This window comes from Tenrec ecaudatus, chromosome 7 (genome assembly GCF_050624435.1).
Source record: "Tenrec ecaudatus isolate mTenEca1 chromosome 7, mTenEca1.hap1, whole genome shotgun sequence".
NCBI lineage: Eukaryota > Metazoa > Chordata > Mammalia > Afrosoricida > Tenrecidae > Tenrec > Tenrec ecaudatus.
In genome coordinates this window covers 164,568,799-164,595,951 of record NC_134536.1, presented here as the reverse complement: position 1 = coordinate 164,595,951, position 27,153 = coordinate 164,568,799, and the positions used below count along the sequence as shown (strand labels likewise).

At 53.4% G+C, this 27,153-nt stretch overlaps 2 protein-coding genes across 3 annotated transcripts in view; one reads left to right on the top strand and one right to left on the bottom strand.

Moving 5' to 3' along the window:
* The first annotated feature begins 1,550 nt into the window (after positions 1 to 1,550).
* On the top strand, positions 1,551 to 26,902 carry UQCC2 (ubiquinol-cytochrome c reductase complex assembly factor 2). Of its 2 annotated transcripts, XM_075555484.1 has the most exons (5): positions 1,551 to 1,724; positions 18,334 to 18,408; positions 19,532 to 19,601; positions 21,382 to 21,509; positions 25,320 to 26,902. In XM_075555484.1, the coding sequence occupies exons 1-4, from the start codon at positions 1,587 to 1,589 to the stop codon at positions 21,507 to 21,509; spliced, it is 411 nt and encodes a 136-aa protein (XP_075411599.1). In that variant the 5' UTR covers positions 1,551 to 1,586; the 3' UTR covers positions 25,320 to 26,902. The 2 variants fall into 2 exon arrangements, with proteins under 2 accessions (XP_075411599.1, XP_075411598.1); XM_075555483.1 differs by lacking the exon at positions 25,320 to 26,902 and having other exon boundaries at positions 21,382 to 21,559.
* Positions 22,229 to 27,153, bottom strand: part of ITPR3 (inositol 1,4,5-trisphosphate receptor type 3) — a 78,191-nt gene continuing 73,266 nt past the window's right edge. Inside the window, exons 52-58 of the mRNA XM_075555481.1 lie at positions 26,716 to 26,908; positions 26,195 to 26,296; positions 25,977 to 26,104; positions 25,262 to 25,427; positions 24,686 to 24,846; positions 23,556 to 23,717; positions 22,229 to 23,040 (exon numbers count right to left, since the gene is read on the bottom strand). Of these exons, the coding sequence (XP_075411596.1) occupies positions 22,972 to 23,040; positions 23,556 to 23,717; positions 24,686 to 24,846; positions 25,262 to 25,427; positions 25,977 to 26,104; positions 26,195 to 26,296; positions 26,716 to 26,908 (981 nt within the window). The 3' untranslated portion in view covers positions 22,229 to 22,971. The remainder of the gene's footprint in view (positions 23,041 to 23,555; positions 23,718 to 24,685; positions 24,847 to 25,261; positions 25,428 to 25,976; positions 26,105 to 26,194; positions 26,297 to 26,715; positions 26,909 to 27,153) is intronic.

Below are 27,153 nucleotides of genomic sequence, written 5' to 3'. Positions count from 1 at the left end.
TAGCCGGTCCTGGAGAAATGAATGAATAATCCTAGATTCCAATCCAGGCTTGTCCAACTCCAAGACTTACTGCATAACCCTCATGCCAGGCAAGCCTCCCAACAGGGAGTGGGGGTAGGAGGGGTGAGGAGGACAGAGAGAGCCTTAGCACAGTGATTCTCAACCTTCCTAATGCCGAGACCCTGCAATACAGTTCCTCATACTATGTGGCCATAAATTATTTTTGTTGCTACTTCATAACTGTAATTAGTTATGAATCATCATGTAAATATGATATCCAGGATGTATTTTCATTGCTACAAATTGAACATAATTAAAGCATAGTGATTCATCCCAAAAGCAATATGTAATTATAGCTTGTGAAATATTTATTACTAATGACAAATAAGTGAAACTTTGTCTTGAAGCATGGTGTAGCATGGGTAACAGCCTTCATACTGGGTACTCGTACGTGGGTGGTCCTGCCTGGAGACAGCTAGAGGAGCTGCTGTCTTGGTTCCTAAGACCATCATACATGTGTTTTCCGAGGGTCTTGGGTGACCCCTGTGAAAGGGTCGTTCCACCCCCAATGGGGTCACAACCATAGATTGAGAACGGCTGCCTTAGCAAAGGCAGTCAGACGTTCTTCTCCACTTCCCATAGTACATGTGGCTCAGTGAGAAGAAATCATTTGCTGGCCCCGAATGTCCCTCTTCCCTAACCCCAGTCCCTTGCTCCCAGATGCTGCCAGCCAGCTGGGGGCTCATCAAAGCTGCGTCCATCCAGCTAGGATTCCTGCCCGGAAATGATGGGGAAAGTGCCTGACTTGGGACCAGGGAGGCTTACCAAAACACGCAAACTCTCTGCCATTGAGTCAGTTCTGACTCGTGACGTCCCTACCCTACGGGACAGGGCAGAACTGCCCCTGTGGGTTTCGGAGGCGGTAACTCGTTAAGGGAGGGAGCAGAAAGAAGAAGAAAACAGCCTCTTCTTTCTCCCGCAGAGCGCTTGGTAGTTTAAACTGCACACCTTGAGAACCGCAGCCCAAACTGCTCACCGCTGCGCCACCACGGCTCCTAAAGGAGGGGCTGAGGAGGGATACAAGAGGGAGAGCGGGACGCGGGCGAAGGGAGACTCAAGAAGGAAGTGGGGCAGCTGGTCACCACGGGATAACGCAGGAGCAAGAGGAGGCGCGGAGCGGGGCCTCCCACAACGCGCTGCGCTACCTAATTAAGCTTACAAACGCTTCTTCAACCTGTGCTTACATGCAAATGAATTCACTCTGGGAAAGTGGCGGAGATCTGGGAAGAGCATTTTTTTTTTTCAGTCTCAAGATGTGCGGCCATCTGAACAGGGGCGCAAACTTGTCCCTAGACCTCGGGCGCTCGGTCCGACTGGCCCCCGGGAGACGGACCCGGTCCAGGATCGGCTCCGTGCGCAGAGACGCAGGCAGGCCACGCCCCTCACCGGAGGGCGGCGCGCGCCCTGACCGCGCGCATGCTCACTGCTCGGAAAGGCCGGCGAGCCCCCGTGCGCACGCGCCGCCGCCGGCCCCGCCCCCGCCCGCGACGACTCCGCCCTCGGGGCGGTAACCAGCGGGGCCCAAAATGGCGGCCGGCCGCTACCGACGTTTCCTTAGGCTCTGTGAGGAATGGCCTGTGGACGAGACCAAACGGGGCCGGGACTTGGGCGCTTACCTGCGGCAGCGGGTAGCCCAGGCCTTTCGGGAGGGAGAGAACACGCAGGTGACCGGACTGTGGCGGTTGGGGACAGAGGGGGAGGCACCGGAAGGACGAGGCCGGGACGGGGGCCGGCGGCGGGGCGGCGCATGCGCGCGTCTTCCCTCCCCGGGCCGCACGTGCGCGCACACCTTTCGCTCCTCTGCGAGCTGGCGAGCGACGCCCCTCCCTGCGCTCAGTGCACCGCCCCCCCACCCGGACCCCGGCTGCACCGTGGACTCACCGCGGAAACGTTTTATAAAAAAGGGGTACCCGGGACCCGCCCCGCCATGTTGAACCAGGTTCGCCGGCGGCGGGCCTTGGCCTTTCCGAAAGCTGCTCAGACCGCGCAGGGAGCAGCCAGGGTTGAGAGCCACACTACCAGTCGTCGGGTGGTGACAGTCGCGGGTTTGTGCGCCCACGACATGGAGCGTGGACGTAGGTGAACCCTAAGAGCCCCGGCAGGAGGGCGCCCCTGTAGCAGGTAGCTGTGGAGTTCATTCATTCACTTCGTGCTGGATGCTGGGACTTCGGGGCGCTTGTGGGAAAATGCCTCTGATCTCTTCCATTTTCTCACAAACTTGTTGAAACCCCGACTACCTACCATATGCCGGGAATTGTGCTAGATGTAGCTTAAGACGGCTGCGGTCCCAATTAAGTTTAGGACACATCAAACGCACGGAGACATACAAAGGCACTTCAGAACGTTTGTAGGAAAATTCCATTATTTTTAAATTCTATTCTCCTATGAACTTTCTGAAGTCTCCTCATATTATTAGGTGGTCCAGATAAATACCATGATGGATATAAAGTAGAATACCATGACTAGGGAGTAACATTACAGATGGTAGTCATGAGGTCTTTCTAAAGGATAGTACACATAGGACGTAAGGAAAAGTAAATGTGTGCACATGACCAGAAGGGCATTCCAGGGAGAGACAGACAATGCAAAGGTCCTGAGGCAGGAAATGGGTTGGCATGTTAGAGAAGCCGGAGTGGTGAAGGGTATAGTAAGTTAGATAGAGATTAATGGGTGAGGCAAAGGCTGGAGCCAGCCACTGTAGAGCCCCATAGGCCGTGTTTTCAGAGCTGAACTTATCATATGTGAGAAGCCATTTCCGGGGGTTCAGTCATATTACTGATAGGACCTAATAGGCTTCTTTTCAAAGATCACTTTGGTTTAGGGGAGTCCTTGAATGTTATCAACAGCAAACACGTTTATCTGCTAACCCAAAGGATAATTTGGTCGCCCCAGCGGGGCCTCATAAGAAAGGCCTGGTGGTCTGCTGCAATGAGTCCTTGAAACCCAGGGCGCATGGTGTCTCCTCTGACACACGGGGTCACGGTGCGCTAGAATCTTTCAGCAACTGGTTTTGATTGTATGTGGCGAATGGATTGAAGGATGCTGAACGGAAGGCTACTGTGCTCAGCCAGGCAGGAGATGGTGGGGGACTTGAATGAAAAACGCATCACAGGAGGGACACGTGGATGGAATGAGTCTGGAATCTGAAGGTCAAAAGAGTAAGACTTGCCAGATTATTGCATGTGGGGTAAAGGGTAAGGGGAACTAAGAATAACCCCAAGATTTATTTATTTTTTGCCCTGAGCAACTGGCTGGAAGGTAATGGCATTTGCTAACACAGGAACAACTAGAGCAGCGGTTTTCAACCTTCCTAATGCCGTGACCCTTTAATACACTTCCTCATGTTGTGGTGACCCCAACCATAACATGATTTTAGTTGCTACTTTACCACTGGCATTTTGCTACTGTTATGAATTGGGCGACTGCCAAAGGGGCCGAGACCCACAGGTTGAGAACCGCTGAACTAGAGAGGAACAGCTGAGGGTCTGGGAAAAACCTTCCAAGTTTGAAGTTAGACATATTAAATTTAAGATGTCAAGTGGACTTACTTCCAAGTGGAAATGTCAAGTAAGCAGGCGTTTATTTGAGCCTGGGGCTCAGGCAAGAGGTCAGAGCTATGAAATAAGACACAGGCACACACTTGGTAGAAAGGACTTTTAGGAAACTCAGCCAGGACCTGTTGGAGCAGGAATATATTCTCTTGCCTCTTAGCCCAGAACCCAGCCCAGCCTTAATAGAGTAATAACATATACTATGGGTTCCTTGTCACCAGACTAAGAACTAACTAGGTAACAAAGTGGAGGGAGTGCTTGGCCCAGGGTTTCTGTTATATGTGAGTGCCCACATACCATTTAGATAACAAACATTGCCCCCCAAATATAAAGATCTTGAAGGTAAAAATCACCCAGCTCCAAGTGTGTAAACTGGAGATTTCTAGGACAGTACGACTCCCTCATACCGAGGGGCCCTGAGGGCAGAGTTGATTTCTGGTGGATTTGAACCTCTGACCAAGAGGCTGCCTGTACCTGAAAGGTTTAGTCCCTAAGATGGCCTTTGATTCCCTGCTATCGTATCCCTCTGAGTCGGAATTGGTTACTCCCTGGGAATCTTCGGCGTGGGCTTCTTGAGAAGAGAAGTGATGTTATTTTCATCCGTCTCCCCTCGATCTATTCACGTGACTGCTTCTTGGTGTGCATACAGGTTCCGTATGAGCACAATTGATCGTGCTCTGGCGTTCTCATTCTTCTAAATGCCGTCTATCATTTTTTGTCATCCACAGTCAATTGCCTTTGCATAGATCCATCTGTCACCTCTTCTGCATCCGTCTTGAATTTCTGTTGGCTGCTTGTCAGTATACTACTGCAACAACATTGGAATTTTCTCCAGCAAAATTTTCCTTTCATGGGATATTTAATGATACTCTTCCATAATTTCTACCCTGCTGAGTCACCTTTCCTTGGAAAGTTGGTTGGCCAGAGAACTGCCTCCTAAATGTCTTGGCCTAGACGAGTGAGCACTTCTAGCAGTGCATCTCTTTGCTGAAGCACTCATTTGCTATTTGCTATCCTGTCGATTCGCGGAGCCTTGGTCTTGGCAGCACCTTTAGTGCAGCTTGGGCTTCCTTGTACAACACCTCCTGGAGGGCTGCACGCTGCCCGGTTCTTCTGTATTGCAGCCCATCTCTCTCCGATGCTTTCTGTGTTGTCCAATAGAGACTCCTTCAGTAGTGCCCTCCAGCCTTGGATTTGCTCAGATCTTTCTGTTTGAGAAAGCCCAAGTGTGCCTTCCCTTTTGCTTTCCTAACTCTAGGTCTTTGCACGTTTCAGTATATAATGCTTTAATTACCTGGTCTTGAGCTTCTTTGAAGTCGCCTAGTCAGCTCTGTACTTTATGATTTCTTCATTTGCTTTAGCTACTTTGTATTCACAAGCAGGTTTCAGAATCTCTTCTAACATCCATTTTGGTTACACACACACACACACACACCTTTTTAATGTCTTCTTCATGTGTGATGGCCTTTATGTCATCCCACAGCTTGTCTGAGCTTTGTTCCTTGGTGTTCAGTGCATCAGATCTACTCTTGAGATGGCTCAGGTGGGATAGATGCAAGGTCGTTGGGCTCTCGGGGACTGGTTTCACTGTCCTCCAGCTTCAGCTAGTGCGTCCTTTGGCGTCGGATGGTCTGTTCCCTAGCCAGCCCTTGGCCTTCCTCTGACTGATGATGGGAGTTCGCCACCGTCTCTTTACACAGGTAAGCGTCGATCCAGGGAGGTCACAAGTTGGATGTTGTCATTGGTCGTGCAGTCTTACATGCATGTCGTTTCTGTCACCAAGTCCGCATTTTCCAACCATAGTTTGGTTCTTTCTAACTTTTGCATTCCCCTCACCAGTGACTACCAGTGTGTCCTGATGGCATGCACGGTCAATTTCAGGCCAAAGACGTTGATAAAAATGTTTGATTTCTTTCCCTAAAGGGCGGGGGATCAGTCTCCCTACAAGTGAAAGGGTCTAAGGGGCGGTTGTGTAACTGAGGGGTAAATTAACCTCCCTGGCGGTCCAATTATGTCAGTAATTTTGTACCCAAAGCATTGCATTGTTTTGCATAAAATTTGTTATTTTATATTGTAGGCCTGAAATTCTTAAGAAATTACTCATTTTAATCTCTTTAGTAGACATTCCAGGTATGATAAACTTTAATACACAAAATCATAAATTATAATATGATAAATATAAAAATAATATGTTTTTTTCAATAATGTAATCAAATAAAAAACACTGCAGTTTTTCAAAAAGGGTGCAGCATCAAGGGTACATTCAATAAAAATCCTGGGTGTGAAAAATTTTGAAGCATGGGACTGCACAAAGTCCGGCGTCACAATCAGGACAATGGAACCTGTTTTCCTTTCTAGTCTCTTTCCAATGACATCTCGCCTTGAGCAACAAATCACACCCAGCCTTGCAGGAAGCTGACTTTTTTTGGTTGGTGGGATATAGTCCATGAAGTACGACCAGTCAGGCGTTCTGGGTTGACAGCGTCAACAGTGTGACGTCCAGGTCCATTCACAGCCATTGATGGTGTCTGGTGGTTCACAAAGATCCATTCAGCAACTTTCCAAATGAAGTCAGGATGAACCAAAGGCTTGTCACCCTTTGCTCTGTGCAAAATGCAGGCATTCCACAAGCATCGCTCGAGAAGATACCTGAAGATCTTCTTGGCGTGTTTCTCTGGCTGCTTCCGCGTTGCTGGGCAGAATGTAAGTGTGTGGCCGGCTCTGTCGACACCTCCCATGGTTTGATTGCAGTCTGTCACTCCTTGTGGCTTCATGACTTCTTCCCACCTTCCGTGCGCACCATAGCAGCTGAGGGATTGTGCACTGTGCTCATTAGACACACATCTTTCTTGTCACACCTTCACAGGGCCAGCATCTTGCCTTTCTGCCAGGCAACCATTGCTCCAGTTCTTAGCTGCTTCTTGACAAACATTGCTGGCACGTCACGCCGGTTAGCCCTCATGGTTCCATAGGCATCAGTTCTGTTTTTTATAAGAAACTCATAAAGTTTAGGGGATGTATAAAAGTTGTCAGTTGAAACGCAATAGTCCTGATTTAGCAATGGCTCAATGAGTGTTAGGACAGAAGATGCTGCCATTCCATGGTCGCTGTACTTTGGATTGAATTGTGTGCCTTTTCCCGTGTATATGACCGAATTGCAAATGTAGTCAGTTGACTATTCACAGAGCACATAGGATTTTATGCCAAATCGTGTTCTCTTTGATGCAATGTGTTGTATCAAGCTGAGCCGTCCCTTACAGACCATTAGACTTTCATCCATGCTGATGTCTCTTTAGGGCACATAGGTCTGCTGGGAATTCTTTACAATCATTTGAGATACTTCCCAAATTTTCTTTAGTTTTGGTGCAGAGTGAGTAATTTCATCAAATTCTTCATTGTTTTTGAAGTGAAAAAATATCATAATCAGGGAAAATCTGACGGTGCCCCAAAATGGAGTTGCAAGTAACTTATTGGTGGTCCAACACCATTTCTGCAGGGGTTTCCCCACCACTTCCTGAAGTATTATTAGGCCCAGAAATTTCCAAATGTCATCTTTGGTCATTGGTTCCCACTGTCTGCTTCTTGAAAACTTATGAAGCAGAGTAGCGGATTGTTGCTCTTTGTACCGGTTTGCCTCCGTAACAATTTTTTCAGTGGCCTCATGGGTCAGAAATAATTGTAGATACGCCAAAGGGTTGTTTTGGTCAACATCTACTCATACCAGATGCTCCAGTAAACGGGAATCTTGGGGGAGTTGCCTGATCCATACCACAGACAACAGAGCACCACGTTCACACATCGCTGAGCTCAGGTGCGGAATCGTCACTGCTGTCACTTATCAGATCAGTGGCAGTGTCGGATGATGAATTTCCCCATGAACCACTATCGCTTAATTCTGCAAGTAATTCTAAGTCACTGTCATTTATATGGTCTAAAACTCCTTTTGTGCTAAAGTGACACTTTTTTGATGCCATGGAAAAAAATTTCCAGGCAAAAATTTTTCTAAATGACAGTAAAAGGGCAGGTAGGGCACTGGAGACTGATCTAGAGAGAAATCTGAGGCGATTTGCTTTGATACATTGTAATCCTCACCGGTTACACTGTATCACTGTTTGTGTGTGCATGTCTCTTTTAGACTTGCAGTTTTGAATTTCCTGCCAGTTCTGCCTCCGTCTGCAGACTGGAGCAGAACGGAAGGAGGAAGTCAGATCACTCTGCAATCACAGCGGAGGACACCGCTGGACCAGGGCACTGATAAGGGACTTCTCTGCAGTGTAATCCTGAGTGCGGCTCAGGGTTACTGCTTCTGACAGTTAACATTTACCCCCAGCCACACTCGCGATTACCACCAGGGAGGTTAAAGAGACATCAGACCAGATAAAGCATTGCCAGGGCTCTCAGTTATGCCTTCAGCAGCCAGGCCCTAGCAGAGCACGAGCACATAATCTACTCTCATGAGATTATGTAATCTCAGGCACGCAGGCCAATTTAAGCGCTTACGTAACATGAAGGGGCTGTTCAGTAGGCATACGTGTGACAGGAGAGGGACGAGCCAGGGGTGTGCACGCAGTAGGAAGGGGAGATACTGGGGCACGCATGGGGCAGGAAGGCACAGATGTAACAAGATGGATGGGTTCTAGCGTCAAGATGGCAGCCTAGCCTTGGTCTCTGTTGGCTTGACCTTCGGTGTCTTGGAGCCCTTCCCCAGGGGAACCATCTATGACCCTTATCAGAGGGAGAGGGCCCTACTTAGGGTGGGACAGACAATTGTCTGATTGCCTTAGATGGCTGACAACTTCCCAGCAGATGGCCTCCAAGTGTGCAGTCAGTGACCATGTGCTTGCAGACAGCACCTGAAATTTGGCATTGTTATGGGGGGGAGGGGCGGGGGGGGTGGTCATTGAGGGGCATAACTTTTACTTAGGAGAATGTGAGTGGGACGCATCTCCAGCCCACGAACATGAATAACCACAGGAGCCTTGGCCTCCCAGACGCCTGTGAATGTTGAGTTTGCCCGCGTACTCTCTCGTCCCGGTTTTCAGTTTCCCACACTAGAGTTGGTTCATAAATTTGAATAAGGGTCAGAATCATCGATCTCCCTTGGAGATGTATGGGTAGTCTGGTACCTCGTACTTCAGGATAGAGGTTGGCATGTTCTTTTGGACCAGGCATGCCGTGCCATTCCTGGAGTAATAGACTCTGTGACTCAAATGGCCATTGCCAGTTCTTTTCTGCTGACTAATAATGCCTAGAAGATCCACTTCATTTTTTATTACTGCCAGTTTTCCTAGACTAGTTTCATACTTCATGCATTCCAAATTCCCGTTATTGATGGATGTTTGCAAATGTTCCTTCTCATTTCCAGTTGTGCTGCCCCAGCAAATGAACGTGTGCTCTGCCTTACTCTGTCCACATCATTAAAGTCTACTTTTGTTTGGGGGAGTTACCTCCTTCCCAGTGGCGTTTCGGGGCTCAACTTCCAGCACTGTGTACACAGTGTTCCACTGCTCTTCTTAAGTTTTCAGTGGCCAGGGTGTTTTGTGTTTCAGAAGTGACCATGAAGTGCTTCATAGTCTGCTTTAGTCTACCATGGGTGAGTGACCCTGCTGGTGTTTGAAATTCTACTAGCACAGCTTCCAGCACCACTACAACCCCCCAGCCACCCCAGGTGGACAAACTGACCCTTGAATAGCGGGGCGTGTAAAGTAGCTAGCACCACAGCTCAGGCGGGGCAAGTGCTCTGCAAACTGGTGGGACTGTTAAAACAAGGAAACCAGCTTGCAAGCTGCAGCGACTAAAGGGCTAGAATATGAGTTTTCCTCTTTGTGGGAAGTACTGGGGCAGGAGGGGGGAAAGGATTCTTGGTAGATTTGTAGATTAGATACTGGACTCTGAACCACAGGGTCGGCAGTTCAAACCCACCAGCCACTTTGACGGAAAAAGATGAGGCTGTCTCCTTCCATAAAGATGTATGTACAGCTCGGAACCCCTGTGTAGGGTCACTGTGAGTCGGAATGGACTCGATGGCAGTGGACTGGTTGGGGGGGGGTGAGGGAAGTGTGTGGAGGCAGCTTTAAGGTGGGTGAGGCGGTGTGTGTTTGGGACGGTACGCGAGAAGGAACATGGAGTGATGGGAGCCAGGGTTCCCGTTGGTGCAGAAGAGATGCCATGCCCATGAGGGTGGTGTTGATAGGGTGGGACAGTTGTGCGCCAGGCTTGACTGGCCTTGTTACTAGCAGTATGCCACCCTCTATTCCCCAAGTCTGACAGTGGGGTCACCATAGCACTCCAGGAGCAAGTGCCACCGTGACCAAGCAGTATTGGTGTCTAAAGTAGCTAATACAAGACTCAGTACATGTCTGAGAGGACAGATACATGAGAGATGGGTTATGGCTCACAAGACAGATTATTTGAATGGAATTGCAGGTGTAGCAGAACTGGATGGATAGACTTATTCTAGGTCTGGAGTAGTGAGAGTGCATTGGAGGGCCTAATGGCTGTGGGGGGTTGCAGGAACAACAGAAAGGGCGCCTGAGCGTGTCGCTGCCTCCCAGGAGCTTTTAGCTCCATCCTACTCTCTTCCTTCAAAATTCAAGTTGCAAGCCCAGCGGCTGAGAGAGCAGCGGAGGCTGGGTCCGTTGGCAAGCACACTTCCCTGAGGTGGTGAGAACGCCTTTGTCACACTGACCCAGTTGAAGGTGAGTGAGAGAGAGAGGGGTCCAGAGAGCAGGGCAGAGAGTTCTCATTGGAGCTGGCATCCTTCGTTGTCACCGAGTGAGGTGGTTCCCGGCTCCATTGAGGGCCCACTCAGGTTTGAGTCATAGTCGCAGAGGCAAATCACAGAGCTCGCTCTTACCGGCTGCGTCGTAGCTAATGAATGCGTTCTTGATGGCAGGAGCCTGTGCATCCTGGTGCAGCAGGCCCATCACCATGCTGATGTCATCTGAGCGTGCGTCTGGGCTGAAATGGAAGATGGCCCTGTGAGTCACTCCCAGCCCCAGCACTTCCACAAGGACCAGGAGAGAGAGGTGGTTTGTGGTAGGCTCCTGGCTAAGCAGGAGCTGGGCCTGTTGGCTACAGAAATGGTGCTCCCCGGATTAGGCTGCTTTCTGAAAGACAGGCTGGCATGGGAGGCACTTCCCCTTTTATCCTTTTTGTTCCTTTCCCAGGGAAAGACAGGCAACCCACCCTCAGCCTCCTGGCTTCCTGCGTCCATTCGAACCAGCACCACACTGGATGGTTTGGTGTATGTGAGCTCATTAATCTAATCCTTAGAGGTCTCAAAGTCTCACACTCATGCACGGCAACCATACAGGACAGAGTAGAACTGCCTCTGCAGGGCTCTAAGGGAGGCTATAAATCTTTACAGGAGCACAAAGCTTCTCCTTTCTCCCACAGTGCAGTTGGTGGCTTCGAACTGCTGCCTTTGTGGCTAGCACCTCAGCGCATAACCCACTGTGTCACCATGGTGAGGTTGCTGTTACTGTTTCCATTTTACAGACAAGGAATCAAAATCAGGAAAATAAGCAGAGGGGGTAGACCCAGCACCCTGGCCCTCAGCGCTGCCCTTTCTCCAGAGCGAGCTGCTTGTTTGGACAGTCCCTTGTTCCACACACATTGAGCTTTGGTTTCACCCCGCTCCCTGCTCAACCCGTCTTCGGGCCATGGACAGTCAGTCTCCCGGTGCTCAACCCACCTGCTGCCCCTGCCCTCCTTAGCCAGGACCTCCTATGGTAGAGGGGAGAAGGTGGCTGTCAGGTGGGTTACCAGAGCAGAGAAGCTCACAGGGACAGGAGGAAGCCAATGCATTGTTCAGATTTGATGGCGGAATACAGAAACCACCTCCTGGCTTGACTACCTCCCATCGCCTCTGGGGAGTCTTCCCGTTCCCCCCTGAACCCACCACGAGGGGAGGAGACGTGGGAAGCAGGAACACGCCACACCTCTCACACACCATGGCCTTTTGCAGGCCTTTCGCAAGGCAAATGTGTACCGGTTTGGCTCTTTGAAAGACAGTACTAATCTTCCCTGCAGCGCCCAGGGCTGAATCACAGAGGCTCACAGCATGGGCAGAGGTGGCCCAGACAACTGTAATTGTTGACTTCACTGCAGGCAAAGGAGCAGATCCTTTGAATGAGTTCATTAGGGGCCCGACTTCGCACCAGCACCCACTCTCTTAGCGTGGGTGCAGCTCAGGAAGGGGCCTAGAGACCGCTGCCCTCCTGAAAGGGCTCACCCACCAGGCAGATCTGGTACTTGCATTGTATCCAGGTGTAAATAAGATTGGGCCTGTTTGAAAGACTTGAACTTGGTCTTGGGTTCATAGCAATGTAAATGAGCTTCTCTGAGGAGAATGTAAAGGTTTTACATAATCTTGTTTTGGCCCCTGGCATTCTTTGACTAGGAGCTCCCCAGCTGTCTGACCCATGCTGGCAGCTGGCAGAGAAGACACCTCAGTGTGGTGTCCCCCCCCAACCCTGACAGGTGAACTTGCTGCCAAGAGATGCATAGCTCTCCCTTGCTGGGGGGTGGGGTGGGGTGGGGCTGCTGTGGCACTGTGGGTGAGGTGTTGGACTGCTGGCCGCAGGCTGTGCGACTGTGAAGCAATGAGGCCTGGTGCTGCAGGAGAAAGGCTCACAGAGTCAGAATGGACCCCATGGCCAGGGTTTGGGGTGGGCTTAGAACCAGGGATGGCAAGCCCTTGGCAGGTTTCCCCATCTAGGGACCCCTCCTGGAAGGAGCCATTCAAACTCCTTTCCTTTCCCTCTGACCTTTGTCCCGGCCTGCTCGCAAGCTTGCCCATCACCACCTCAACATGAACCCTGGCTTCAGGGACGCTGTCGGTTCATTGCCTCCCAGACTGGCCAATCGTTAACCTTCGAGAAAAATAGTGTGTAAATTCTGGGCCACCGCTATCACACACGCAGCCCAGTCACACAGCTTGCCAAAAACGTGGTGTCTTGCCAGGCCCTTGAAGCCCTCCCTGGGCTCAGCTTAAGATCCCTTCCTGCCTGAAACACCCTTACCCTGTGCCTTATTCATGCCTGCTCCCAGACACCCCTCAGATAATCACACCACCCATCCCAAGGTCCAGCTCTGAAGGCCATGCGGGGACTCTGGCTTTCCCTCGCTCTGGGTGGGACACACTTGGTGAGCTGCCACTGCCTTGCAACTGGGCTCCACCCCGTGACCCGGTGTGCTCCCGCCTTTGGGCCCCTGCCGCAGCCTGCCTGCCCTTCCAAGACTGAAGCGGATTGCAGGCAGCCTGTGGCTGTGTAAGTTGGTGGAGCTTGCCCATCTCAGCCTGATTCCCAGCCTCGTTCCTGCCGGGGCCGGGACCGGGGTCTCCCTGTTTACCTCCCCTACAGCTGCGCTCTGCTTAGTAGGCGCTCAAGAAAGATATTTTCCATTGAGTTGAAGGGAACAGGTCCCCGTAACAGAATGTGAACTCATCTCATAAGTTCATTACCAAGTCATGAAACCTTTTTTCATAGATCCTCCTGGACTGACTCCAACTCTACCTTAATTAGCAAAGCAATTTGCGACACCCTTTCCCAAAAGTGCTTATGCGTCCCTTTGTGTGACTAGAATAGGGGCCGCTGTACCAATTGCTGTCACCACCCAAAATTCAATTTTGAAAATCGAAATCAGTGCCTGCGGCACTGATGTAGATTTGTATGTATAAAAGTTTAATATGGTAAAGAGAAATTTACTGACGACTGAGCAGGGGAAATGCAAAAGGAGCAAAAATAGAGCTATAAAGGACACTTTGTCAGTTGAACATCTATTTTATTCACATTTAGGGAGCAGTGCTGAATTTTTCATAATGTCCCTGCTGCTGCCTTTTTCAAACCCAGCACTGCTATTAGTCCTCAAATGTCCGTAATCTCATTAGGTGTGAATACAAAATCAGGTAATTTAAAGCTTGTGTATAGGAACATTTCCAAAACCGCACGGTGCATTTCATCAGAGAAACGATATTTCAAAACGCCAGCGTGTTTGTGCCGAGTGTGGCTACATGTGTGTGGGGCGGGGGAGGGCAGGGGCGTGAAGCCGGGCGTCTGGGATTGGACAGGCAGTGCCGCCCGAGCCCTGTTAGGTAGTAGGCAAGACTTCGTGGCTGAGTGCCATCCAGTTGGCTCCCCAACGCAGCACTTCTCTGCGCACAGCGGGACAGAATGCTGAGTAACTGACCCTGTGGTCATCCGTACGGGTTTCAGTGGATGGCTTTCAGAAAGGTGATCACCAGGCCCGGCTTCCTATCTGTGGGCGTCTGCAAGCCTGCCCTGACAGCAGGGTGGCTGCGCATGTGGTGCGCCGCCTAGGAGGGAGCACCTCCTGCCACTGCCCTTGGAGTGCGACTGAGAACCCAGAGTTGGTCTTGACTCTGCCTTTCCGCAGGCGGTAAGAGTTTGGCTAGAGAGTTGGCAGACCTCACCCTTCACCCCTTCACTAAGCCACTCATAGCCGTCTTCCTGACTCCGTGGAAAATTGGATGACAGGTCCATTTTTAGGACTCACAGGTGACTGGTTCCTTCTTAGATTATTAATTGAGTTCTAGGCATTGCGTAACATCTCCCAGAGATTGTCTCTTTGATACGTGGGGATTTTAAGAGGTTGAAGGAGCCCAGCGGGTCTCGGTGTTTTGTACTTGGGCTCTGTGGCCACTTAGACCAGATGCGCTCTGCAGGCGTCAGCCTGCCTCTCTGACTGAAGAAGAATGCCTCCACATCTGCTTACAGAAGCTGACGGGCAGACCTCTGGCCGATGCGCCCCTGAGCGGGACTTTGGTCGGCAGGGTGGCGCTGAGGGGCCTGATAGCAATCTTGGTGGTCTGACTGCTGGGTGGCAAGCCCTAGAGATGGATGCCTGGAAAGAGGCATGGTGGGTGGGGGTGGGGGGATGCGCACAGGAATCTCTTTTCCTCAGAGCTGGACTGGAGAGAAGGGGGATTGGGGGTGTAAAGGAAGGTCTAGGTGACTGGTGAGGGGTTCTGGGTGTGGTAGAGGCCTGCTCGTCCTCCACCTACCCTTGTGCTTCCGCTGAGGGTGGTGTATACCCTGCTCACTGACCCCTGAGAGCCATGGAAATCGGTGCTGCTCCACTGATAATACCTCATCACCATCCCCTGGGCATGTGCTTAGGCTGCTCCTTGTGCCTGGGGTACCTGCCCACTTCCTCCTTGGCAACTCTCCGTCCGGCATTTCTGCCCCGCCAGCACCCACGGCCCAGTGGTTGTGACCTGCCCTCTGCTTTCCCCCCTTTTGTGTATGAGCTGCAGCCAGCGATAGGCCTGTGGGACCGACCTTGACGATTACACCACCAAGACGAACTGGGCAAGCGTGGAGCACGTGCACTTGTCGGTGCCCTCCAGACCCAGGTTTCAGAGCAGCCAGCCATTTCCTCCGCTGGCCTCCCACCACCCTCAGACTTAGGGACTGCTGCTGCTTCTCTTTGAAAAGAAAGATGAGGTTGGGCAGTACTTTCAAATGTGTCAGCTCATGAAAGGCAAAGCAAGGCCGGGAGCCACCCCGATGACACCCGATGCAGTGCATGAGGTCAGTGGAAGGACTTGTTTTCTGTAGCGATTGTTACTGAGACATTTGGCAAAACTGAAGTCTGGGTGTTAGTATTATGTCAGTAGTAAAGGCCCTGAATTTGGTCATAGAATTGTGGTCTGGAAGAGACTGGTCTTGTGCTTAGGAAATGCACTTGGAAACATAGTGGGGTGAAGGGACTATATGCTCCGCCTTACTCTCAAATGGACCATAATTCAAATACATATTTCTGGATCGTGCTAGAGGACAATGTCGGCAGAAGGGTGCAGCAAGTGCGGTGGGATGGTTCCTAGAGGGGCTTAGCGAGCCCCGGGTGCCTTGTCTGTTGCTCGTGGTGGGACACTCGGCAACTACTGGTGATGGCAGCGCAACAGGAGTCGTGGAACTGGTGTCTCTGAGTTGTCAGTGGAAAACATACTGACGGGCAGGTGTTGTGTTGGTTAGGTGTCTTAATAATAGGAACTTACTGATGAGAAATGAAGTTATTTGTCCAGCATCCCATTGCTAAGAAGGCTCTTGGGTTCAAGCTGTGACTCCATGCTCTCCCAAGCTGTGGAGCTACCTACATAGTCTCGAGTGACCCAGCCTGACAGGGCCAAGCGCACGGAGGTTTTGATGAGAGAATCTTTTGGGTGGCGTTAAAATACGTGAAACATAAAATTCATCATTTTAACCGTATTGGAATGTGAAATTCAGTGGCGTCATGTGCATTCGCAGTGTTGTGTAACTGTCATCAGACCTACTTCGCCACCCCAAGTAGACTCCCCGTTTCCCCCGCCTCCAGTCCCCGGGCACCTCTGTGCTACCTTCCGTCTGGACCCTCCAGATGAGTGGGTCATACGATACTTGCCCTTCTGTGTCTGACCTTGTTCACTCACTCAGCTCATCCATGTCATAGTGTGTGTCAGAGTTTCACTTCCCTTTGTGGCTTTTTGCTCCCCTAGACATTTACAACCTTGGAAACCCACAGGGGCAGTTCCACTCTGTCCTGAAGGCGCGTTGTGGCTGAGTAGTATTCCACTGTGTGGATGGAAGGCGTCTTACCCATCCGGTCCCCTGGGGTGTTTCTGCCCTTCGTCACTGTGCGTAATGCTGCAGTGAGCAGCGGGTGCAATAACTGTGTCGCCCCTGCCGTCTAGTCTTTGTTCTCTATCTAGAGGGGGGGGGTGGGGCTGGCTCTTGGAGTATGTTTCCTGAGGAACCACCAAATTGTTTTCCACCCACCAATAATGCACGAGCTTCTTCTCCCAGGGTGCCTTTTAAATGGATAACCAGCAGATCTGCACCAGGAAGAAGCAAGCAGGCAAACGAGGACATGCTCAACACTCTTGAGAATCCGCTGACTGTCCGTCACAGGCGGCCAGCATCCTTTTCCTTCCCTCCCTCTGTGCCGGGGTCCTTCCGGGCATGTTGGCCGATCCCTGGTTAGGCATGTCCTGCTGCAGAAACCGTCTAAAAATGCTCTGCTCCCATGGGTGTGCTTCCGGGCTGGGTTCCAGTTGGACTTCCCCTGAATGGCCGACCAACCGTCGAGGAGTGGGTTGATCCCACCCACCCACCCACCAGTCGGTTTTCCAGCAGTTCTTTGTCAGCTCTTCACCCCAATCCTCTGATTGTGATTCAGGGAGCACTGGCTACCTCCTCAGCCCATAATCCTTCTTCCCTCTGATGTGGCTACCTGGGCATTCTCAAGATGAGGGGCCTGAACCTGGGGACGGATCAAGCAGTGCTAGATGACGGCTCGTCTTCTTTGTCTGCTGAGAAGTGGGGACCTCATCTGACACGCAGACACAGGCGGAAGCGGGGCTGCCTGATTAAAACGCTTAACTACTGATTTATTTATGCTTTATGCTCTGCCTGCTTCGAGAAAGGATTTAAGTTGGGCAAATCCATCATTTGAATTCAGGGGAAAACATAAAAGAGAAAGTTTTGTTCTGAGCAGCCTTCAGAATTCTTGGCAGAATAATGTCAGGAGCAATAGATAAATACCAGCAAGGGGCGGGAGGGGGTGGGTGGGTGGGAGGGCACTGGGACTCCAAAGACTGAGGTACCTACCACTAGCAAAAAAACCCTTCTCCTCAGCGCTCACGCTGTTGTCCCAGGAGCCTCCAGTAGGGGTGCTCAGAGGATTTCTTTGCCCCCCATCTATTCACAGAGACCGCCAGCTCTCTGTTCTCAGCCTTGCCCCTTCAGCCAAGCCTGCCTGGCCTCTCTCTCGGTTCTCCGTAGTTCACCTATTTCATCTTAAAGCATCACTTTCTTGTAGGATTTCAGCCGCTCCCTGCTTCCCACAGATGAAAGTGCAGATTTTTTTCCCCCCCCGAAAGCTTCATGAAAGGGTCTTTAATGCATTTCATTTTGAAGATCTAACTCAGAAGCCAATTCTTGTCTTCCAGCCCTGGCTCTCCTGCCTGCACCCAGGCCCGAGGGCAGGTGATACCGTCTGACACCGAGCAGAGCAGCCTGGTACCGGCCGGCCGCACTGACCGCTTAAGCCCCCTTCAAATTCCTGTAGCGTGCCTCCAGCACTCCCCAGTGCCCATTTGTGCGAGGTGGAACCAAAAGCCAACCCCACTGCCACCCTTAGGGAAGTTAGAGCTGCTCCCTGGGATTCCCAGGCTGTAAATCCTGATGGGAGCAGACAGCCTCGTCTTTCTCCCCCAGAATGGGTTTGAGCTGCCGCCCTTGCCTATAGCAGCCTGTGTTTACCCCTACCCCACCAGGGCTCCTTCCTGGAAGATGTCAGTGCTTCCATGTTTTTATTGTCCAACTAAAAACTCACTGCCGTCGAGTGGATGCCAACGCATAGCGACCCCCTAGGACGGGCTTCCACAGCAACTCTTTACAGAGCAGAAAGCCGTCCTCCGGTACTGTTGGGGCTCCACATGCAGCTGGCAGTGTGCTGGTCACAGGTGCTGGGCGGAAGTTTGTTTACTGGCTGGTTGGTTGATGGGGCAAGCCATGACTCCAAAGAGGGGGTTTCTAAAGTGAAAGCCTTAGGCCCAACTCGCTTCCTCCGGAGGAGGCTCGGAATGGAGCCTTGCTGTGCTCACTGCAGGCCCCTCTCCCCAGAAGGCCGACCACCTCGAGGTGTGCATGTGGGGCAGGGTCTGCTTGGTAGCTGGGCTCTTCAGCTCAAGTCCCTGGGCTTCTTTGTTTTTCAGATCGCAGAGCCTGAAGCCTGTGATCAGATGTACGAGAGCTTAGCACGGCTCCATTCAAACTATTACAAACACAAGGTGAGTGGGCCCGGTCTTTCATACCTCTACCCTCTGACTGGGGCAGCCAGTAAGAATGTGTGAAACTCTGATTAGTCAATGTTTGTGAAGAATGAGGTTTTGTTCCTTTCCAAGGGCAACCAGCAATTTCAGCCAAGACAACAAAGGTGCCTCGTAGTGGCTTTCAGATCACTTAAATAAAAGCTATTTTTAATTATGAGTAAAAGCCATGTATTTTCTGTGCTAGTGTGTGATTCAGGAGTAGCTGACAATGCTTTGGGCTGTGTATGTATTTTCAGTGTCACTCCATCTATTCTGCTGGGCTCTCTGCTCCCAGCTTGGTGATAAGGGAGGGAAGGCTAGGGACGGCCAGGCCTGGCTTGTCCTCAGGCCCCTGGCATGGTTACTGGCATAAACTACTCCCCCCCCCCCCAAATTTGAAAAATGTGCCCAAGACTCCCCAAATAGGCCGAGGGTCTGGCCTGCATGGGAGAGGGATTGCTTCTAAACCCTGGCTACTCAGTGTGGTCCTCGGACATCACTCGAGTGTTAGTTCGAAATGCAGTCATGGCCCCTGGGCAAAACTCCAGAAGCTGGACGGGCATCTCGAGGTGACTGCGTGCTCTTGGATGCCACGTCTTTTATCTCAGCCTGGTCCCTCCATACCACCACTCCCCCCAGGCCCTGGACAGTGGAGAATCATCAGCTCTGAGGGTCTTGCTGCAAAGTCAGGGGCTTGAAGCCAGCTCATTCTGGTTGAACCGTTGCTGGGAATCTGCACTGATCGGTCACCTGAGGCTCTACTCAGTGCCATGGGGTATGACCCTATGGGGCAGATTAGAAGTGCCCCTTGCTTTCCCAGGCTCTCAATCTTTATGGGAGCAGAAAGCCTCTTCTTTGCTCCTGCAGGTCAGCTGGTGAGACCAAACTGCTGACCTTGCCGTTCGTAGCCTAACTGGGAAGCCACTGCACCACTAGCCAGTAAGAGTCCCTGGGGAGCCTTGCTAAGATGCAGGGTCTGATTCCATGCACGTGCTCAGGAGGGAGGCTGACACAGAACAAGGCGGTTCACAGCCCTGTGCTGAACTAATGGCCTCTTCCTTCTTCCTTCTCTTCCCCTCGGCCCCCGCCTGCGTGTGACCAGTACCCTCGCCCCAGAGATACAAACTTCAGTGGCCTGTCCTTGGAAGAGTACAAGCTCGTCCTGTCCACAGGTATCGCAGGGTCTGCTGTCCTTCTGTGCCTTGTGCCTGTCTGATGAGATAGCTTTGCTTTGATGGAAAGTCCTGTGGAATAGCCCAGAGGAAATTGTGACACGACAGGGCTCGTTCTTGTTGCCCATTGAACGTGGAGAAGGTCAAAGACGTTTATTTAAAACACAAAATCCATCTTTAGTGCTTTGAAACTCGAGGCTGGGCAGCAAGGAACAGGGGAATATGTATTTGCCAAATGGAAGTCATTGAAATCCGGATGGAAGGCAAATAATTTTATTTTTATGGTCCTGAGGGGGCCTTATAAACAATGAGGGTTTTAATTAAAACAAAAAGGCATTCAATAATCGTGTGTGGGTATCCGCCTGCGCGTTATCTGACCCCAGGGACACGGTCTGTGGGTTAGATAGGGATTGAGCTAGGTGCTTGGAGTCGTTGCTAGACCCTGATTAGCGAGAAAGGAAACGGCCAAGCCCGTCCTTCCTCTCCTTGCTTCCCACCTCCACTGTCACCGCCGAAGCGGGCAGCGGGAGCCAGGGCTGAAATGGGCAGGTTCTGGAAAATTACTATTTTTATTGCCAAGGATATTGTATATAAAAATAGGCTAGCCTTTTCTGGGAGGGCATGGAGCCTTCTGGTGCTCTAGAACTCTCTCTCTGCTGTTCCTCTGGCAGGCAGGCAGGCTTCGCAGCGTGGTTTTGTAGGTTTGACCTTCCAGGCAGCCTGCACTTTCTGAGCAGATCAAAGCCTGGCGGTGTCACCCGCTGCCGAGTGTCGACTCTGACCCTATTTTTGTCACAGTGCTCTCCGGCACACTAGGCTGAGGTTCTTCTGATCTGACAGGATTGCTTTATTGTCAGTTCTCTTTAAAAATGTATAGACGCTCTCAGGTCCTGGGCCCCCGTAATTACCAGCACCAAAATTGGCTGTTGCTGGGAGGCCCCAGGAGAGTTTGGAGGAGGGTGAGCATGCAGGGAGAATGGGGGTCAGCTCTCGAGGCCCAGCCTCCTGTCCACTCTGGGTACCCCCTCCCCTCGGTGGCTCCCCACCACTGGCCCTGGCTACAGCTTGTTCAGCTACAGGAAACCTGCTGATCCTTTCACAGCAAGCCGCGTATTGGTATTGCCACCGTGCGGAATGAGCTTCCCCTGACGGTGCAAGAAAGGGCCTCATAGTGAGCGGCTTGAAGGGCACTCTGAGAGGTGGCTGTGGCTGGCCCCAGCGCCCCCGCTCTGGGCTGAACGTGGCCTGGAGGCTGCGGTGCAGCGCCGTGGAGTGTTGATGACAAGCACTGACCATGGACAGTGGAAGTTACTGTTGTTCCCAAGTGTGGCAGACCCAGATCCTAGCCACAGAATGAAAACAACATACGGGCAGCTAAACCTAAAGACATTTTGGTGTCACGGAACGTCAGCCCTGGAGAAGTCTCTAGACCAGTGGTGCTCAGCCAGAGGGAATTTTGGCTCCTTGGGGGGTGGTATGGGACAATGCCTGATGGTGGGCGTGGCTGGGGAGTGAGCACTGGGGTGCTGGCATCGTACAGTGCACCTCCCTCTCCCCCACACGTGCACACGCACGGAATCTCCTAATGCCAAGGCTGAGAAAGCCTCGTATGCTCGGGCAACGTGCTGGCAGCCAGGGGCCCTGCTTGGTTTGCTCGTCAGAAGTTGTTGACCCGCCCCTTTAAGAATATGCTGTGTGTGGAGGCGGCCCTGGGAGGCCAGGCTGTGGAACCAGTCCAGACTTCCATTTTTCTCTCTGTGTGGTCTTTCCCCTTTTGCAGACACCTTGGAAGAATGGAAAGAAATTAATAAAGGCATGTGGAAGAAACTGCAGGAGAAGTTTGCCCCCAAGAGTCCCGAGGAGAAGCACAAGGCCTGGGCGAGGTCCTTGTCTCACCCACGGCCCTAAGTATGGGGTCTTGTACCTGTCATAAATAAAACTGCCCTGCCTTCCCCCCAGCCTCATGGTTTGAGAGTGTCACCTAGTCTTCACAAAGGGAGAGGGGGTGAGTGAGCATCGCAGGGCCCTGTGCAGGTTGGGGAGGCCCCCTGGGAGAGGAAACCTCTCTGGGCAAGGTGCTTCCTGCATGGCCACTGACGTCCCACCTCAGCAGCAGGGGGCTGGCGTCTCGTGGCTGATTCTCAGACTCCCCTGTATTGTATGGGCTCCTGGGAGGAAGCCGCCACTCCCGAGAGGCATCCTGCTGCACAGAAAGCCGTGGGGGTGGGAGGGTGGCAAGGAGGAGGAGGATGGAAAAGCCTGTTTGGGCCTTGGTCCCAGGCTTTGGAGGAGGAGCTTGTTCTGTCCCCGGCCCTGAGTTTACAGAACCCGGTCTTCCAGGTAGCCTGCAAAGCCCTGAACAGGCTAGAGTGGCCCTGCTCTGGGCAGTGTCACAGTTGGGTCTCTGTCCCACCCCCCCTTCCTCACAGCCCCTCTTTGAGCTCGAGGGCAGGGCAGTGGGATAGCATATCTGCCAGTGGGGACAAGAGGGGACGAGTGGGAGGAAGTGGTCTTCACCATGTTTGTGCCCTAGACTACTCAGGATGCTTTCAGATGCATAAAGTAATGTACGGGGTTACTCTGGAAACCAGGGTCCCCTGGTTAGGAATGCTTCAGAGGCAGGCCTGGGTCAGTTGGAAAGCACCAGGAAAGATGACTTTTAATTAACTAGATTTCTATTAATTTATTAAAGGCAATTAACATATTAGTTCTCAGGCCAAAGGAGGATTTGTAGAACATTACACCCAAAGAAGAAACAACCCACTCCGCCCTCACCCCGAGTGAAAGACGCGGCCAGTCTAACACCCGAGCTGTCACCTGGGCGTACCCTACTCTGGCAGGGCCAGTTCAGGAGCGAGGTCCTCCTTTCCGGGGCCATCGGGCCCCTTGTGGCTAGGCAGAGAGGGAGATGGGCAGGTGGGTGGGCAGTGCTGGGAAGTGCATCCTCGGAATAAGTTAAACAAAGGCCTACAATCGCTAGTAACAGCATTACTGCCATCTACCCGAGCAGCAGGTAGCGGCTAAAATGTAGTGCTTGGAGATAGAGACCCCACTCCTGATCACCCACAAGGAGGACTAGAGAGGAATGTGAGCTGCTACTTTAGAGGACAAAAGTCTCCAGGACTTATCTTTGTCTAAGGCACTAAGGTAAACTGAGTCCCAGTGACATTCTGAATCTTGTCAAGAGCTTGAGGCAGGATTGCTAGCTCAGAGGCTCCACATTCCCCTCCCCACCCCCAATACTGAGCAGAGCTCAGCTGCTTGGGGGGGGTTTCTGGCAGAGGGAACCGGAAGCTGGTGGGCACCTAGCCAGCGGGGCCCCCAGCGCAGTGGCAGGCAGTGTTGTTCCCAGTTGGCTCTCCAGCAGTGCTCAGCGGCTCATGCAGTTCTGGACGTCCACAAAGCCCAGGCGTTGCCGGCGCTTCCGCTGCTCAGTCATCTAGGGTGCACATGCCCACAGGCCCAGTCAGACCGCCCAGCATCCTCTTCTGTGGGCATTCCACCCCCTTGCCAGGAGGCCCAGCTGCTCCTCAGTCTTGGCAACAGGCCAGGGCCCCTCAGGGTGCCAAGAGAATGCCAGCCCCCACACCCATGTCCTCAATTAGCCTGTCACAAACCCCCCGATACATGGTGCAGCTGGGAAGCCACCCCGCCTGAGAGGGGCTGCCTAACCCGAATTTAGTAACTCCAGGTGGAATGGGGCTGGCTCTGCGGAAGGAGGCCTCAAACACTCCCCCCTCCCCCCAACACTGACCCCTTGAGGAAGCAGTAAGACCTGCCCCCCCCCCCCCCCAACTGTACCACCAAGTCTCAGGCATGGGCAAGGGTTGCCAACCCGAGGCCAGCTTCCCACAGAGCCAAGAGGGTTTGGAGGTTTCCGTCGCAGGCCCAATAGGGCGGGTGGCCTCGGTGACAATAAGGCTGGCGGAGAATGGGCATGGGGTGGGCGCATACCTGCTCCTTGAGCTCGCTGAGCTGGGCAGTGAGGTGAGACACCAGCTTCATGGTGGAGCCGAGCTTGTCCTGAAGGATCCGGATCTCATTCTGCTCGCCCTCCCCCTCGTTGCTCACCAGGGACATGGCCCGCATCCGGGGGAACCAGTCCAGGTTCTTGTTCTGAAACACAGCCCTGGTGGGTGGGTGGGGGGGGCAGGCTCGGGCCCAGCCACGCCCTGGACTGAATGCCTTGCCACGGTGTGTTGTGGAAAGGCTGAGCTGGCCAGCAGTTGGTGGCTCTGAAGGGCCACAGCGCAGTGACGGGCCCGGCTTCCATTCCACCTCCTAGCACTGGTGTGGACCCTCTGTTTACTCAACACCCAGAGCAAGGCCAAAGGCCAGGCCTCTGAACCCAGGCTCGAAATTCCCTTCCTCTGTCGAGCTGGCTGCAGACCCTGCCCTGACACCCACCCCACAGACCCCGGGAAGGTGGAGTCAGGCGAAGGACACTGATGAGGCTGGCAGCCACATGTCCAAGCCACAGAGCCACCATTCCCAATTCCCAAGCAAGAGAGCAGGAAGCAAGGGGCCACCTAGAAGCCTCTCAGACCAACCACCACACAGACCTGTACCAGGGACCAGTCCAAACTCCTGTGTAACCACCACTCACTGCCTTTCCTCCCGCCATTACGGCAGAAATTTGGGACACTGCTCCCGAGTCCAATGATCATAAGATTCCCAAGGCTCTTCCATGGCCTGAGCTGGCCCACCCCCCAGCAGGCCCCATTCAGGGCACCAGCTCCCACAGGCCTGGCCCCCACATGGCTTTGGGCTGAGTGGTTTCCAGTGGGCTTTTCCCACCACCAATGCTGGCTCACAGGGAGCAGGGAGGCCCCTGGCAGCGGTAGGAAGCTGGCAGGCTTCCCGAGAACGGAGGGCTGGCTCCAGCAGCCCCTGCTGGCCTCTCACAAGTGTCTGCAGCTGTCTGTCCCCCCTGCCCATCCGCCTCGGCCTCAGGCACACAGACACAGGAGGCCACCCCTCTCCTGGGCCCGGGAACGCTGGAAAGGTAGGGCTTCTGGTGAATGCAGCTGCAGAAGCAGGTGGTTTGGGCCCCCGGGCGAGCCGGTCGCAGCCCCTGCGCGCACCTTGATCATCTGGGCCACGTAGCTCTCAGGGCCGGTGTAGTCCGTCTTGTCCTTCACACGGACCAGCACGATGAAGTACAGGTAGTTCCACATGTTGTGCTCCAGCTTGATGTGCTCCTCAAAAGACACCGTCTTATTGTCGAACCTGTCCCTCTCCAGACCTGGGGGAACAGCGTGGTTGAGGCTCCCGCCGGCCTCGTGCTACAGGAGGGGGCTCGGGCTCGCCTCATGTTAAGAGGACTGATGAGTACTTCCGACAGCCCGCTGGGGGCTATTGAGGTCACTGCTATTTAGAGCACCAGCCACTTAGCCTCGGAGAGCCTACTGCCACAGATGCAGCTGCCTGCAGCGGCAGAACTCCACCCCTGGGAAGCAGGAGGGAGGACGCCCCTGTGAGGGACACCCCCTTAGCCGAACGGGGCTGGGGGCTGGGCACGTCATCTCGGAGGGGGAAACAGCGCCACGCGGAGAGTGAAGGGACGTTCTCCCCAGTGTCAGGACCAGCCCACGGAGGCATCGGGGAGGGTCCCGGGGTCCCGGGGCTGGGAAGGGCGTCCTCCGGCCGTGCAGCCTCACCACAGATGAAGCACGTGGTCTTGAGAATCTCCTCCTTCTTCTGCTTCTCACTGCGCAGGTCCGCGAAGGTGTCAATGATCACCCCAAAGATGAGGTTCAGCACGATGATGATGACGATGAAGAAGAACAGGAGGTCATAGACCACTCGGGCCGGGAACAGCGACTCCTGCAGAGGCAAGGCAGGGGGCTGGGCCCACGGTGCCCGTTCTCTACGGGACTGAGGGCGTGGGCAGCAAGGGGCACCCCGGCTCAGGGACCAGAAAGATAGTGCGGTACACGCCACCCAGCCCCAAAGCGCAGGAACGGCCAGGCACCCCCATTAGGTACAGGCAGGCTTGTCCAGGCCTGGCTGCCCGCCAGCAACAATGCCCTGGGGGAGTCGATGGGGAGCTGTTTGCTGTCACACACTTCAGTTTGGTCTGGACTCAGAGAAGTTCTAGAAACTTGGTCGGCCGGGAGAGACTTTGCATTCCCATGCAACTGGGGTGGGCTGAGGTTCTGGGAATGCTGGGCAACCCAAGCCCAATTCGAAGTTTCCTAATAAAGCAGACTCAGCCTCCCTGGACCCCCTGCCGCCCCCAGACAGCCAGTGAGTGTGTCTGTGGAGATCTCTCCGCACCAGCCTGCCTCAGCAGCAAACTCGCTCTCCACCGACTGTGGGTGGGGAAGGAGGGAAACGGAGGCAGTGAAGACAAATCTGGGGGTTGGGGCGTACGTCTTTGGAGGGCTTGCGGAGAATGTCGCCCACGCCGCCCCCATTGCGCAGCCCGTGGTTCATGACCGTGACGATGCACATGAGCAGCGTGTCGCAGGCCCGCTCCGTGCTGCCCGGCTCCTCGTCCCCTGTGACAAGAGTGCATGCCTGTACCCCAGCCTGGGGGCGCGGTGCACCCGCCAAACACACACACACCACCCTCACAAACACACACTCACCTCCCAGCACCTGGGGCACCGAGACGGAGTCACAGTCCATCGTGTCCCTGCTGCACGTGCCCACAAAGGTAGCGGCACCCTGTGGCATTCCCAGGGTGCTGGCTGGAGGGGACACGCTAAGTCATATAGCAGCCCCAAATGCCAAATCACTCCCTCCACACCCGGGCCCAGCCTCCTAACACCCAGGAAGCCCCCCTCATGCAGCCCGCTCCCACTCTCGGCTGGCTACAGGTGAAAGTCTTCGAGCCCCAGCTCCCGTAGGCGGTAAACCAAGGGCAGGGAGGAGGACTTCCTAAGCTGGGACCTGAGCCTGGTACACAGCAGAGCATGAACGACAGGGCCGACAAGCAGCTCCTTAGGGCGCTGAGACAGACTCTGTGGTCTGCCCCAGGAACGAGTGGAAACTAAGCCACCACACTGTTAGGACAACCTGCGGCAAGGCTCATGGTGGACAGGTGCTGCCCTGTTGCTGGTCACTTGTGCCCCCAGCCCTTGTGCACCCCGAGGGAGGCCTCCCAGACCTTTGGACTGGTTGCTGGGCAGCCGGTCGACCTCAAGGATGAAGTCGTCCTTGAGGAAGAGGAAGCCCACGATGGAGAAGAGGTAGACCAGGATGAGGGCCAGCAGGGCAGTCAGCAGGATGGAGCGGCCATTGCGGGTGACGCTCTTGATGACATTGAACAGCGTCTCCTCGCGGTAGATGAGGTCAAAGAGCTGACGGGGTGGGGAGGGGGATGAGGGGAGTCAGTCAGCTCCAGGGTTCACCACTGCTTCCTCCACTGAGGCTGACCAAGGAGTGGCCTCGCCCATGGGACATGGGGGGTGGGAGGAGGGAGAGGGAAGGAATGGACGCCAGCTCTCACTGCCCACCAGGAGGCGCTCATGTGTCCTCACTTGGCAGAAGGCACGTTATTTCCCCTCCCCGGCGTATAGATGGGGAGCTGAGTCTAAAACAGGCT

What these genes read in the sequence shown, in the direction of transcription:
- UQCC2 (XM_075555484.1), top strand. Translation starts at nt 1,587, where the DNA reads ATGGCGGCCGGCCGCTACCGACGTTTCCTTAGGCTCTGTGAGGAATGG. An exon ending in GGGAGGGAGAGAACACGCAG is followed by an intron (nt 1,725 to 18,333) that starts GTGACCGGACTG and finishes TTTGTTTTTCAG; the next exon opens with ATCGCAGAGCCTGAAGCCTG. An exon ending in CAAACTATTACAAACACAAG is followed by an intron (nt 18,409 to 19,531) that starts GTGAGTGGGCCC and finishes GCGTGTGACCAG; the next exon opens with TACCCTCGCCCCAGAGATAC.